Source organism: Patiria miniata, unplaced genomic scaffold, assembly GCF_015706575.1.
Source record: "Patiria miniata isolate m_02_andy unplaced genomic scaffold, ASM1570657v1 HiC_scaffold_5, whole genome shotgun sequence".
Taxonomy (NCBI): Eukaryota; Metazoa; Echinodermata; class Asteroidea; order Valvatida; family Asterinidae; genus Patiria; species Patiria miniata.
This window is the reverse complement of record NW_024037072.1, coordinates 38241315-38257791: the sequence shown is the minus strand read 5'-3', so window position 1 is coordinate 38257791 and position 16477 is coordinate 38241315. Positions and strand designations below refer to the sequence as shown.

The window sequence follows — 16477 nt, the reverse complement described above, 5'->3', positions numbered from 1 at the left end:
AGAAATCCGTACTTACCTGTTTGCGTATAGAACAACGCCTCATGCAACCACAGGGGTTTCGCCAGCAGAACTGATGTTTGGACGAAAACTAAGGACAAAACTTCCACAGTTGGAGGTCGACAGTCGAGGTCTTGACGAAGAAGTACGAGACAGAGATGCTACACAGAAATACAAAAACAAGTTGTACATAGACGACAAGAGAGGAGCAGCGGATAGGGATCTCCAGCCAGGGGATTCAGTTCTGTTGAAACAAGCGCGTCAGGATAAACTGACCACTCCATTTAAGACAACTCCTTATACACTGGTCCAGAAAGAAGGGAATAGTGTAACAGTACAATCCCCAGCAGGTGTAAGATACAAAAGAAACAGCACACATGTTAAGAAGTACAATACACTAGAACATGACAGCAATCCAGAACATGAAAATGTTCCAGAACACACAGGGTCATCATGTGACTCATCCCAAAACACAAAAGGGGAAGAGGGAGAAAATCTGGGCCCTGTTGAAACACAAATTGGCTCTCAAACTGCCAGACCTGTGAGGGAAAATAAGGGACCTCCCAAATGGTTGGATGACTTCATTGTGTATAAGTAAACATGTAGTTTTCAATGTTCAGATGCATCATCAAGTTTTGAAATGTTAAACAAAAAACAAAAAATTAAGTTGTGTTGCAAAAAGCTAAAATCCAGTTGGAAGCATGGATTGTTTACTTAAAGCATGTTACGAAAGTGTTTATTAAAATTTAAACTAAAGTGATTAAAGTAAACTGCAAAATGACATGTTCAATACATTCTAGGATCCTTGGAGCACAAAACTTCCATTTAGAACAAAATAAGTGAATTTTCTCTTAGAATGGTAGTAAATAGGTTGTTTAACTCAAGGCCAATCTGGCGGTCACATTCCATACTAAAATTGCAAGTGATCAGAATTTCTCTGCGTGCTGATTGTATTAATCACTTAGGAAAAGTTACATTGTTGATGTTAAAGGATAATTTTGTCAACTGAGTGTTCTTCAAGAAATACACGTAGTTTGACTTCTGATATTGTCGCACCCCGGATATCTTGAATGTTCACCTTGGCTTATTCAAATCTTTTTGTGTCACATGATTTAACAATGTTTGTTTAAATCTAAAGAAAGGGGGAGATGTAGTGTCCCGATAATACATGTATATGCATTACACGCAATGTTTACAGTGCTATGCAAATGAGACCTATGCAAATTAGATTGACCTCTAGGGGACATTATGGGATAGCGGCATGGTCGAGAACCGGGAATAAAATGCTCTGGAGACAAATCATTTTCGTATTCAATTCGTACTTTTGAGTTCAATCCGGCTTCACAATAACACTACATGTAGTACAAAAATGTATGTGTGGGACTGAAAATGGTCCGTAATTGCCTGTAGAAGTCGCGCATGCCCACTAGTTTCCCCCATTTTTGGGGGGGAGATTTTAGGAGACGTCCTGGAGGTTGCTACTCTCCATGGGCGATATTGGTTGGTCGTGATAGCGCCCTCTTGCAGCGGCGGGTTATCGCGGCGGCGGGTTATATCAAATTTACCATAACAACATCTAGCCCCTAGACTATGTAGAACCTTATTTCTTATTGTCTACTCCAGTTCCAGTGCTACGCAGCAACCTCTTTTTCAATGTACCAGTGTACATGTAGTGGGGATATATATCCTATCAAGGAGTTTAGCACATTGTATTTTACAGATATACAGATACCGTAGCTACGGAGTTGTTGCATAAACCATACAGGCAAATTCATGTTTACTCATGTTACACTTTGAACACCAATTTGTTGCCATTTGTCGTGGTTTTTAAAACACAATTATTAGGCCTATTGCTGTGTCATTCATTGTTTTTTTGTTTTTTGGGTATTTTTTTTACAGAAACACAGCCTATAGAACAGGCGTCAATCTAATGATACTGCGAACAAATAAACAACTCAAATTTGAACACAATGTTGTTGAAAACTGGTTACTGGAATTACGCAAATTGAACAGGCTGAAAATATATGGCATACATGTACTTCAATTCAGAGGATAAGCCAAAAATATCGATCTCCGTTCAAATGTTTTGAATAATCCATTACACTTATCGTTTTGAAGTATAGATTATTAATATTATTAATGTATAACCGTTATTCAGAGTAATAAAAATTAATTACTGGCAATAAAAAAAACAATTATAATATACATTAAAAGCAACGTATTAAAGGACAACTGGGAAAATGTTGGTCATATACCGGTACTCGCATTATTACTTGCATTATAAGCTGAAGAGCTACGGAATATGTACTTACACATTTAGATCTTTTATGAACTTGTTCTTTTCCAACAATTGTAAAAAAAGAGAGATGTAACACAAAGCATAGGGTCTCACGACCAGTTAAAAAACACTACCAAAACGCCGAGCAGCGTTTTTTCCAACTAATTTTCATTGTTGTATCGTGTGCTTGGATACCGGTACTTCATTGGTCGAGAACGGCGTACGTGTCCAGTCAGTAAAAATGCTTACATGTACATGTACATACAATGGTTAACCTTACATGTATATAGCCTACAATGTACGGAAAGATTTCCATATAAGAAGTTCACTAATTTTCCTCTGTATTGACTAACAAGCCCCCAGATAGCAATTTCATGTCATCAAAGTCAATTTGAGCAGTGAGAAAATACAAGCATTTTCTTAGAAAACACTTAGAATTTTTCAGTCCAATCTCATAGGGTTTGTACCAGTACACAGGGTGTTGAGTGAACTTCGTATATGGAAATCTTTCCCAATGCATGTTGCTCGGGCATGTAGAACCTGCATGAGCGCTCGGGACTGAGAACCCATGGGATGGGTTTGCAACCCCCCAGTCTCATGTCTTGCAGGAAAGCCAGCAGTTACTAAAGCTTAGTTACATCACACTGATTTTAATTTATTTCTTGCATTGTAAGTAAACAACTATTTATCGTTTTGACTATTGGCACGATGTAACGAAACAATTGTTGACTGCTGTGATGTGAGATTATGCCTCGGGGCGCATAGCACCCCTGGCTTCACGTCGAGTGCCATACATGTATGCACCCCTCGGGTGTTAAAAATGGCATATCCCACATCACAGCTCAGTCAACATATCAGCCATTTCGGTATTTCAACTGCGCATGTGCACAATGATATGGTCGATCACGGGTCATTCGGGATAATCGAACGTTTCGAAGGCGCATGAATGCGGGCGCACGACGCTTGCGTGTAAATTACAATGTACCAGCAGAATGAGCGTGCGGGTAACATGGCGTAACATCACATCAGGGATATTATCCCAAATGACCTCGGGTCATTCAAATACCGAACTGACTTACATGTATTGTTAAATGACTGACCATCAACAAATACATACGTGTATATGGTGAGAAAATACATGTACATGTAGCAATAGGGTGCTGCATTTTACCCTAGTTTTTGTGCCTAATTTCACCTTTGCCTGCAAAATACTGTGAAATTGTAATACCTTTTGCTCATCTAAGCTTAGCACTGGGGCCGCTGTGGAGACTTGAAGCATATCATCTAAGGCATCAAGTTCCTTGAGGATGTCACCATCGCAACCTTCCTGCTCCCCATGACCTGCCGGGATGACCCCCAGCAGGAGCAATGTCACCACTACCATGGAAGACATGGTGAGGACCACCACTAAACTAAAACTGCAGTAAATAAGTCGTCTCTTCCTACACAGCGGGTTTCTGAGTTGGTTCTGAGTCGTCGCTTCACTCACATGTACTCCCATAGCACTCTATCTCTGCATTATAGCTGTATTCAACAACTTGTTGGCTCTGTACACATGCACATATAGATTTGTGGTGCAACATTACACAGTGTACTAACGTTGTTTGCAACTCTCACTTTATGTTGTGTACATGTACATGTATCACTATATCAAGCACATACATGTACGTAGCGAGCATTTACAATTTTGGGTGGTTTTTTTTTGGTAGCAATAGCAGCAAAAAGCAACAGGCTCCAACAGCTAAAAATGTAGCATACTCTATCAGATGTCAGTGAAGTTACCACTGACAAATTGTGTCTGCAACAGGAAGCCTTCTTAGATAGCAAATATAACCAATTGGCTAACCATTGGCTAATGTGTGTAGTTCTGAAGTAAGTTGCATCCAGATGAATTTACATTAACAATTGTTCTAAACACGGTGAAAATATCACTCAGCACCAGTTTGTCATGGTTGATTTCACATCAGATGGGCATATTCACTATTACACATTCATATGATATATGTCCTCCAGTGCGCCACTGCTGACATCACATATTGTTGGTTGGTATGCAAAGTTTAGAAGCACGTACATTTGTACATCAGCACAATCTGTTACTGTGTCGTTGGCATGATACAATCCGTTTTGCAAAAAGTGTACAATCCAGATTCAACCAAGGTACATCCCATAAGATTTATGCTGTGGTGTGGCCTCAATACCAGTAAATGGCAGTATGACAACAGTCCTCAATCCTGGGTTGATATAAAATGGGGACAGACTCTCCCTGGCACTCTGCACAATCAACAATGACAAGCAGAAATCCTAGGTGCAATTGATCTGTACAGGACGAACTCTCCAGCAAACTTTGACTATGTGTATGTGTGTATTAATACCATTATGTTTGATTATTGAAGCTTGGCTGAGCTCTGTGTGTTCACCCAAAACGCTTTTGTTGACCCACTAGAGTTAGTTGCGTGTATGAACTTTAAAGGGGCACTTGAGTTCCTCTCTTTCGTTAAAGGTGCACACCTGATCCATAATTGTGGTTGTTCTGCTTTTGTTATGGTATTTTTTACAGTGGCAAAGCCAGGGAGGGGGGGGGGGGTGTGCAGAGTGGCATATTGCAACAGGATGGAGATTTTAAAAGCAAATTCGGGATGTTGAAAAAGAAAAATCGGAACGGTGAAAACAACTTAAAGCTATAGTCCATCATTTGCAGCCATCCGAAAAGTAACTGGAGTAATTATATTGTTGAAAAACATACTTGGTTGAAAGATAGTAAGGGGACTAAACTCCCTGTGAAATTATTCTTTCTGGCAAGCTGTCGTTTTGAAGTAATCATCGAAAGAAGGCCTTTCCAACGGTGCGTCTTAAGACGCACTGTAGGAAAATTTAAATTATTAAATTAGTTCGTTTTGTTATTCGGAGAAGCGTGCGCAAGCATTGGCACGACGCACACGGTTGCTATAATTTGTCGGATCAGTGCGCAACATCGCGTATAGCTGCAATCGGCTCAGTGAGAACGCGTCTCGGACGCTGAATTCAGCAACTTTTGATTTGAAATTGAGATCCGAGAATGCTGTTTTTCTCGGAATATACAGCTGAAGCTGAGCTGAAACTTCATCAGGTTAGTTGTTCAGTATCCTTCATTAGATTTTGAACACTTTTGTTGCTTCAAACGAACAAAATGCACAAATTACAAATGACGGACTATATCTTTAAACAGGACAAAAATTCTATTCTGAAATGGGCAAATAAAACCCTGGCTGTGCGCCTGATTTTTTTACTCCACATTTATATACAGTTTTGGTCAGTGTCACCACAAATATGGTCATTCTATAAACCTGACAGCTCCAATTTATTTGGAAGCAATTAAATAAACTTAATTACAAATGCTCGGATGCAAATTGTTATCAAATATACCCTAATGTAAATACGCAACATTCAATAACAAATTGAAATCGAGGCTTGAAACACACGCCAATCATAAAATAGTCTGGCACCATCCCATTCAACAGTTCACAATTTATAAAATGGATTCAGGGAACATGATCGAAAATGGATTCCTCGTGAATTTTAGTCTATAGGCCACATTGTTAAGCAATTCAGGGTGCTATAATTAACATCATATTTCCTAGGTACAAACACTAGAAAAATCCCATTTATTGAAGCATATTGGCAACTTTACCTAAATCTAATAAAAAATAAAAGGAAAGAATGTTGCAACCTGACGCTGCTTTTTTCTTCATATCATCTCAATGAAGGTCGGTCATTGCAAAAATGACGACTATAAGACATGAATCTGGGACTGAGAAACATTTCCAATTTTGTTAGGAAAAAAAATTCTTGACTCTCCATAGACTTTGTACACAACCGCCGAAGTAGCGTCAGGTTGCAACATTCTTTCCAAATTAAAGACTGAAAAAATATAAATGTTAATTGTGGAAACATGAAACTTGTAACCTTGGACAATGTACGATTATTTACCCCCCCCCCCCAAAGAAAGTCATTTTTACAAATCTTTCATTCCCTGAAAAATAAGGCCTTTACCCCAGCATGTCGGCTTTCATCAAGCAGTGGCATTATCACTCAATCATTATTGCTGGTTACTGGTTAGGAATGACTCACTAAAAGTAGGCCCGCTGCTGGATCAGCCTTTATCCCCATGAAGGCAATTATCGATCGGACGAGGCTGGTAATGTACCCGCACTTATCCAACATCAAGTCCATTACGGATGACAGCACAAGCGAGAGGATTCGACCAAGAAAACAGGCCTGTATAACTGGGATGTCACGAGTGAAAAAAAAATGAACTGCCAAACTTGACAAGATAGACTCTCTGCAGGGTTTTTCAATCATAAATGGCATACAAGTGCAGTACAGGCACAGAAGAAGCAGCTAAACCAGGGAAAAGTTGCATTCTTGCTGAAAATTGCTATTTTTTTTGAGGAGCCGGGGGGAGGGGGGGGGGGAGAGGTTACGGTGTTTTTTTATGGAGGGGGAAAAGTATTTTAGTTTTTTATATTTTGGGGTGGGTTTTTTTTGGGTTACATCAAGGGTAGGGGATCTTTCTTTATATCTTGCAGATCGCAGTAGGCAGTGATGTGACTGATTAAAGGAAAGATACAACATTTGTAAACATCGCAAAACGAAATTATCAAATCATCACGAAAATATCTTACTAGATTGTTAGTGAATGACAGTATAAAGCATCCTGTAAATTCGTGGCTCCTGGTGTGCTGTAATTTTCAAGAAAAAATGGGATTTTTCCAACGCTGGTCAGCCAACCAGCACTGGAGAAAACTGCCTTTTCAAAAACTGCTCCTAATTTTTCCGTAATTAGTTATTCCGTGTTTTCTTTGCAATTGATTACACACCTGTGAAGGGGTACAAGCCTGCTGGACTGATTCTCTGACCTTACAATTTCCAAAAGTCTATAAATTGCTCCGTTTCATCTTAAGTGAGGTTAGGGAACCAGACTACAAGAAAATGATTGGTTTTTTTTGGTATTTTTTTGTTTTTCCAGCATCTATAAGCCCAAAACATGAAATAAGTCAGTTTAACAATATTTTCCATTACATACTAATCCTCCAAGTCCACCTATTTCTGAAAATTGCAGCAAAAGCATATGTTGTACATTCCCTTTAAACTGAAATTATGTGATGGTTTGGTTGTTTAAAAGTAATCAATTGTAAAATTACATTTGTCAAATTAGGGTTAATAAGAACAAAGCAATTTTCAAGTATTGTAACTGAACATTTACTGTTTTAAATCACAGCCAACAAATAAGCATTAGGCCCTTGATTCTTTTCAATGAAAAATTAACAATGGAACCGAAAAATTTCATATCTTGGCAAATTGTTCCCGCTTTTATTTAATGTGTGTCAAAATGTGCCCAACAAGACTTGGCATATAATATCAAGTCTGAAGTTGTGATATCTGACCAAAATATGTCAGAGAATTCACACCCCCCCCCCCCTCCCAGATCTTGTAAGGTAACAGATCTTCTTTCCACGGTATGTAAAACCTAGTTTTATTTGATAATTAGGCATCTTCAATTGATCGGTGCTTGCAATTTCTTTTTTTTAGAAAACAATGAAAAATATTCCTTCACGTGGTGGTGAAAGCAAAATTCTATGAATTCCATTTTTAAAAGGGAAATATTCTTTTTCTTTAACTTCATAATAACAAATAATTTTGAAATAAAAAACCTTGATTGCTCTTTCAGATTTTTTTCATGAACACTGTGTGAACACTCAAGCTTTTTGCATGTCTGAAAATATTGGGATGTTTTGAAAAGTTGTTTACAAAAATTAGTCCTTGCTTGTAAACGCAAACCGTGGTTTTGTACTCTGAGCCACATTGGCTGATCATGTAGATTTTATTTGGGTGAGAATCCTCTTAATCTTTTCATTTCAAAGTGAAAGCACATTGAATTGAACATCTGTGTAACTTAGCCATCCGAGTACATGTCTTTTTATTTCACTTTGTTGTTTACAGACACGTACAATGTTAGCACTGTATCCATCTCTGTTCTCTTTACACATATCAGTCCTGTTTTGAGGCGTGCGATCACACCCCCACGCCATCACACGCCTAAATGCTTCCTGAGAACTGCGAATAATCGCACGCCTGAATCCCTCAGTACCGCACACCTCGGCATACATTTACGACATAATTATACTTCATAATTTGTGAAAAATAAAGTATGTCGGTGAAGAGAATATGGCTTATATTGTAAACCAAGATGAATATTTTGAAAAACAAAGTACCAGACTGTACAGTCCCAGCTTGGACCACAGAATCACACACCAAAAAAAATCACACGCCTTGAAAAATTACACGCCTAGAAAAATTAAGGTGTGCGTTTTTCCACACACCTGTGATTTTCAAATCAGAAGGACTGACACATGGGATGTGGACTCTCATTCCACAGTATAAAATGAAATCATTGAACATCAGATTCTTTACCTTTTACCCCTCCCCCTCCTCCCCCCCCCCCCCAGGAGACAAACAATATTATCTTGTTTCTTCTTCCTTCTTTGCTAATTATCATCACTTCCATACCGATCACTCACAGTGCGAAATAACTGGCCACTAGGTTGCCTTTGGCAACCAAAAATCCATCCCGGAAACATGCGAAGGGTCAACAAAATTAGTTGATGAAATACATCGGTACATGTACCATATATAATCACGCAGATTTAACAGCATCTGTTTCACAAATTCATTTAATGCAACTTCTGAAAAATGGAGTTAGTCAATCCATTCTGAAATGATAAGATTTCTGACTTGACTCATGGTTGGTGGTTATTGCGGCAAAAACAGAGAGATAAAGAGAGAGGAGGAGATCGACATCTTGACAACCTATTAATTTGGACCACCATACTATACAAATATAACATGGTTTGAGGGTGGACAGTCGATATTCACTCCCTGAGGTATTGGACGTTGACAAACTAGTTACCGAGGCGAAGTTTGTCAACTTCCAATATCGAGGGGAGCTAATATCGACTGTCCACCCGAAATAAACCATGAATGTTATATTTGTTTTACTATACTATTTTACTATGATTACCGATTTGTTTTTTATATATGCACCTAAACAACATTTTCGGAGAAACTTGTTCAGCTCACAAAAGAACATTGTTGCTCACTGTCACTAGTTCGGTTCGTTTGCAATACAGTAACTACAGTTGTAAATACAGTTGTTTGAGTACAACTTTCTTTTGTACAGGAGGCATCTTTATTTTCCATAAATTTTCTCCAGTACAGCGTCATTTAGCTCGGGAAAATTAACATTTTACGCACAAAAGTATGCATTTCTCTTGGGGGATGTTTGCACGTGCGTACTAGACCCGGGCCATGCGACAGTTCCTCGATTGCTTTGTAAAGCGCATGCGTAGTACTAGACTGTCGCACCAGGGCTCGAATTTCATGAAAAAAAGCACTAGAAGGTCTAGTAACTGAAGAATATTACTGGGCCTGAACTATTTTTACAAGACCTGTGTCATAAGTAAGAAAAAAAAAACATTTTAATGCACTACATTTGTATGTGACAGGAATACAACAAAATGCTATTTACGAGTCACCTGTTTCGTGTGCGCACTTGGCTAGTTCCCCTGGAAAATTAGTCTAATTCTCTTGCCAGCGGGCACAGTCTTTTGCTTCGTTAAAGTCTGGGAACTAGACTGTAAACTTATTCCCATGCAGTACAGGGATTCTGCTTGTCTGCCCGCAGTGAACCTGGACGTTTAATAGGGAGATACAGCGGTAATATAAATACAATGTATTGCTGCCAATCTAAGTTGTGGTGGCGCGACATGTACTGTACCGGTATGTACCGGTACACACGTATGTCTGCATCTGGCATGACTGGCGCGTTGGCCAGGCAGCTTCGTTGCGTTTCAGCACCACAGCGAGTTTTTTGGTCCGTAATTTCAATCAATCAAGTAATGAACTCAAAGCACGCTATTAATCAGACCTCAACGGCTAGTATATTTGGGTGTCATTTTGTTTATACATGTATAGTGCAAGACAAAAACACTAGACAGCCGGACTAGTGCAGTCATACACAGCACTTGACCGACACTGATATCACTAGACACGGTCCACGGTCCAGTGGGTATTTCAAGCCTTGCGCGCGCACGGGCAACCCATGCGACAGTCTACTACACATGCATATTTACCGGTACCCTGTGAGTGAATCCTCGCGTGCGCATTTGGTAAACAGCAAGAATAACATCTGGCACGTGATGTTGATTTGCCAGTGAATGTTCGGCTCTTGATCATGAATATGTATGAGGTATAGTAATTGTACATGTAGCTGTGTTTGACAGATTAATTGCATAATTTAAATCCCTAACCCCATAATGCCAGCATGGGCGTCGCCAGGATTTTTTCTAGAGGGGGGCAAAATTTGTTTTGCCAAAAAATGCTTGCATTTCTCAACATATTCTCGATTTATCAGTTTTAGAGGGGGAAGGGGCATTCGCGCCTCTTTTTCTTTTCTTCTTTCTCTTTTTTTTTCCTTCTTCTTCTTCTTCTTTTCTTTTCCGGGGGGGGGGGGGGGGGCAAGTGCCCCCCTTGCCCCCCCCCCCCCCTCGCGACGCCCATGAGTGCCAGCCTAGTAAATGTACCTGTTCTCTCTGTAGTGTCTGAAACCACCCGAGCACTCTATGGATTTATGATTCATCGGTGACTTACTGTGTTCTTATTCCTCCATGCTGGAATGCAATACATTGTAGTACATGTACAAGTATACTTGTACTAATGGTTAATTGTATCTATATCTCCACTATCTTGAGCATGGAGCACATAAGACTTGCTCCCACAAAACCCTTGCCGACCAAGTTGACAAATGTGGGTTTTTTAGGTTTTAATCTAAGCATTTGCAAAGTTCCTGAGGTCTCAGGAATTTGAAAATGGCAAAACCTAGCAAACAAACAACACGCCCCCTCCCCCACTTGGATCTGCCCTTGTTCTGATGTACCTGCACTGATCATGTTTTATTTTAGGCATGATTCATTAGTACAAATCCTAATTATCCCAGCACTTCAATTCATGCACAGTAATGAGCTGCACAATCAGGCAGGAATTTGCACCTGTGCCCACGCTGTGCGCTGATTAATGATGCAATGAACTCACACTGACTGCATGGCCATCCAGTCAGATCAGAACGACCCTCAAGCGTTACAACCTACTTTATGGCCTCCCTCATTATTAAAGGAAAAACACAACATTTGCAAACATCGAAAAATAAAACTACCAAGTTTTTAAGAAATACCTTACTAGGATGTTGGTAAATGACATGCTTTTAACATCCTGTACAATTATGGCACCTGGTGTGAAGTCATTTTCAAGAAAAATGGTACTTTTGTATACATTTCCAACGGTGGTCGGCCAACTACCGTTGGAAAAACCTAACTATATTTCAACTACTGCTCCAAATTTACCCTTTTTTCAGTCCAAATTTTGTTTGGTATTGGTTACATGTTTATGAAAGGGTGCAGGCCAGCTAGACCGGTTCCCTTACCTTACAATTTTCTGGCAACTATAAATTGATCCATTTCATCTTTAGTGGAGTCAGGGAACCAGACAACTTGAACAATGTTGTTTTTCTTGGTTTTTCCAGCATTTTTGAACAAAAAACTTCAAACATGTCAGTGTATTTGATATATTATACTTACCTCTCAAATACTCCATTTCTGAAAATTACAGCAAAAGCCAATGATGTACACCCTACCTTTAAAGGGAATGTACAACATTTGCTTTTGCTGTATTTTTCAGAAATAAATGGATTTGGAAGAATAGCATTTTAAAGCAAATATTGTCACACTGACTTCTTTCACGTTTTGGGTTCGTAGATGCTGGAAAAACCAAGAAAACCAATCATGTTCTTGTAGTCTGGTTCCCTGACCCCACTTAAAATGAAACGAAGCAATATAGATGTTGGGGGAATTATAAGGTCAGAGAATCAATCTGGCTGGCTTGTACCCCTTCACAGGTGTGCAATCAATTGCAAAGTAAATGCGGAATAACTTAATATGAAAAATAAGGAGAAATTTTGAAAAGATCCAGTCTTCTCCAACGCTGGTCGGCCGACCAGCGTTGGAAATTGATACAAAAATACCACTTTACTTACAAATGTCAGCATACCAGGAGCCTTGACTGTACGGAATGCTGTAGACTGTCATTCCCTAACAGTCCAGTAAAGAATGTTGTGGTAATTTCATCTTTCTTTTTTATGTTTGCAAACGTTGTATCTTCCCTTTAAAGATACAGCTCAAATTTTACACTTGACTGCAGTTTTACCAATCTTTTAATGAATATAGGTAGCTGCTACCTACATGTATATATTCATTAAAAGATTAGGGAAACTGCAGTCAAGTGTAAAATTTGACATGAATTATAGATTCACATGTACATGTACTGTATAATGCATGTTTCAGATCAACGAAGGATAGTTTCTGTTGTGTTTTTCTTTAAAAAACAACCCTAACCTCCCCAACTCCATCGAAATTCATCCCCCCATTTTGGTGGATTTTGGGGGACTTTGTCCTGGTTTGAGTTGACTAAATATTGATGGAGTACTATGGACTTGGGCCTGGAGGCCTAAAGCAAAGCATGCATTGGAAGTAGTGTGATTGATGGATTTTGTGGGCTCGTCCAGACGGTCCAGTACTTATAGTAAAAGACAGTAGGGAGTTAGGGTTAACAGACAACACACTCATCCATTCATCTTCAGTATGTACAATGCACATTGTAAACGACTAATTCTGGATAAGAGTTGCAAACTCATGAATTTCCTAAGAACATTTTCTACATGTAAATAATTTTTTCTTGGAAAGGAGACAAGCCCAAGCTTTCAGAAACAGATTTTTTGCTGCTCTTTTACCAGTGTTGTAGTCGAGACAGGATAGTTGGAGACCGAGACCAAGACTACAGCTCCCGACACCGAGACCAGCAAAAAGTGGTCTCGAGATCGGTCTCCAGACTGAGACCGGTCTCTGGACTTACAACACTGCTACCTACCCAATTTTCAAATGCCATTTAATCGGAAGCAGAAGTGTTTTGTTTTTGCCCTAGGTAGCCTATTGCGTACACCAGATGGATGACAAGACTTCCAGTGAATATCTATTCAGAAATCAATTGAATAATAATAAATATGTGCTTGGCCTGCGTTTTAAATAAGTATGCAGTCAAACTGGCTTGGGGCCTGGAAGCTGATATAATGGCCAGAGTCAAATGCTCATCAATACCTTTTGGTCAAAAAGTCACAACTTATAAATTTCCAATGATTTTGTTCAACCATTTTATTTCACGTTTTTTTAAACACCCCTCTAGCTACATTTATGATATTTGCCTCTTGCGAGTACATGTAGCACTAAAAATCTTCTTGGTGAGCGCGTGGCACGTACTTGCGCGATGTGGCACAGAACGCAGCTGTGCTGGTGAAAGTGTGAATTACACTACACTGGCCCTTTTAAGGTCAGGAGTCTGCAAATTTTCCCAAAATGACAGTGGAATTGTTTCAGGATTCTTTAACAACACTTATAATATAAGCACCATACATGTACAATAGACAATGGCAAAACTATTTATTCAAATATTTAATTGATGAAACTTCTTCTTAAACAGAAATGTACGTAAATGGTTTGAACAAAATCTAATAACACAGTCAATTTAGAAAGGTCAAATTCTATCGAGTGTCAAATTCCTTTACTTAAAATCAATCCATTATGACATAATTTGACTGAAACATCCTTTGTGTTCGAAACTTCGGACAAATACACGAAAGGTAAATGTTAAAAAAATTATGTCAAACGTCTGACCAAAATTTCAACATGGTCTCAGTGTTTGTACAACGTAGGCCTATAGAACCAACGTGTACAAACAGTACGACTCTAACGGCGAATATCGATTGAAGTGTGAGGTCTCAGGGACCGTCAGTGCTTTCACAGCTAAAAATACAATAAAAGGCGGTTTAGAAGCCAAATTGATTTTTGGAGATCGTCATCGCCATGGAAACACAGTGATTGGATTAAGTGGAACATATGACGCATACACAAACTAAATCACCGGTATCTAACCCATTTATGAGCACACTAATCTTTTTTCAAGTATTTTATTTGGTATGTATTATACGGTATTTTCTACAGATTTTTGAGATGTACCGTGCAGTATGTACGGTACGTGTCATTACATTTTCCTCATTGTTCATATTGCTCATTGTATTTTATAAAGTACTATTCAAGACTGTTTTGATTCAGGTGTGTTTTCTAACCTGTGCAGATCTTGCAAAAATACTGCTTCAAACTTGTCTTAAAATTAGAAGAAACAATGTATTTCAAGATTTGTTTTCTTCATTCACATCCTTTGCTCCCTCGAAGAATTTTCTTGGGAGTGAGACAAGACAATGTATAATTTCTTGAAACAGTGCTTATTTCCTTATATTAGGATTTGTAAGAATTTTTTTTTTAGCAATGTGCACAAACTCTTGTTTTCATCTCAAAATGAAATGTGGAGGCAACTCTATCATCAGTGTTTAATTTGGCGAGCACTTGTGGCAGGGAACATTTCCAAATACAGGTACCTGAGGCATTCTTCAGCTTATTAAAACTGAGAAAAGTCCTCCTTAGCAGCACTTCATACTTGTTCTCCTGCTAATAAATTGGAATTCCTTTACCCTAACTCCCTAGGCAGTTTTGCTAGGATGTACCGGTAATCTCAATTGTGCGAAATCCTCCAACTGCCTCCATGTAAAAATTGCATACAGCCTCAATCCTCCACAATTCTTGACAGCTGTTTTTTATGTAAAAGCTAAAAAAGGCTAAATATTTTGGATTCTTTTCGAGCACAAACAGAACTGCCCTCCAAGTGGAGTGGTTCCCTGTGGCTGCATTATTGATTCTTAGGGGGGGGGGGGGGTGGAACCAGTCTACCCTTAAAGAACTGAATTACTGCCAGGCTGCAAAGTACGTATGTATTTGAAATTCACAAAGTAATAATTTGATGACCATTATTGACAGATTATATTTCTCATTCGATGTCTTATTAGAAGCTGAGTGACTTTTGTAATGCTGGAAAAATAACAATTTAACCAAATCAATTTTTAGGATAAAATTTTAAATTTGCATAGACTGAGTACCATATCCGATACATGTACGTACATGCGCATCTTTAAAATAGTTACACCGCCTTTCAATCAATTTTGACAACTTAGCTACGTGCGCACAGCAGCCAAGTATCAAAACAAACAAACCAACGCGAGGATTGCAATATTGTGAAATCAGCAAATGGCACTTCTCAGGTTCTCTCCTCTACTCCTCGTCTGCGGGGGGAGAAACGCCGGAAGATTGTTGGAAAGAAAAAAATTTGCCCGCAGTGACGTCAATCTCCATTCAGACTGCCGTCTCCTCTCAGATTGGTTGCCGGGGAAGCTTTCAATAAGACAGGAAGGCAGGCTTACACTGTTGCCACGGAAACATGACAATAGTGTGTCACGGTGGCTGTTTTTTCGCTGGGGCTACTCCGTGCACTTCCTGTCCATGGACTGTCGTTAGCGTGAGTGGATTGGTCATGAGGGCGCGCGGAAACGACGAAGCAAACAGACCGGCACATTTATTGTTGCTAATGAATATATCAGCATTCTTCACTTGCACCATTAGTAAAATTTATGGAGATTTCCATGAGTACTGTACAAATACGCACACAAACCAGGGCATGTTGAGAAAAATTTAGCTTAAATAGGTTTTACATGCCCACAGGATACATGTACATATGGGCGCGTTCATCTATTCAAACCGTGGACGAAACATACCAGAGAACAAAAGATAACAATATCGTCCACGATTCCCAGCATACCCAGCACGTCCGCGATTTGGGTCGTGTACAAAACATATAGGAGTCTTCCTTAAAAGTTAGAGTACAAACAAAAGAGGGACAATGGACGTTCACGATGGACGGTGTGAACAAGACTGCGTGTTGTATCATGTACATGTACATAACCATTTGTTTATGGTGTAAATCGAGGACACACACGTGAACTTCATGGATGAATCGAGGACAGGAACCAAATCGAGGACTCCTTGGTTGGAAAACGTGTACAAACCAATGAGAGCAAAAAAGTAAACATAAACAAAGGAAAAGGGAAGAGGAACAATAGAAAATCCTTGATTTACACCATAAACAATCTGTCTGTACACATCTATGTGAGTAAAC

The 16477-nt window shown here is 39.2% G+C and overlaps 1 protein-coding gene across 3 annotated transcripts in view; it reads right to left on the bottom strand.

The window, feature by feature from the left end:
- The window catches only part of LOC119740758 (glutaminyl-peptide cyclotransferase-like), a 45111-nt gene that overhangs the window by 15801 nt on the left and 12833 nt on the right, over positions 1 to 16477 (bottom strand). Inside the window, exon 1 of one of the 3 annotated variants that reach the window (XM_038216166.1) lies at positions 3504 to 4608. The exons of the other annotated variants lie outside the window; for them this stretch is intronic. Coding sequence (XP_038072094.1) covers positions 3504 to 3776 — 273 coding nt within the window. The 5' untranslated portion in view covers positions 3777 to 4608. Of the gene's footprint in view, positions 1 to 3503; positions 4609 to 16477 lie in introns of those variants that run through there. 3 annotated transcript variants of the gene reach the window in all.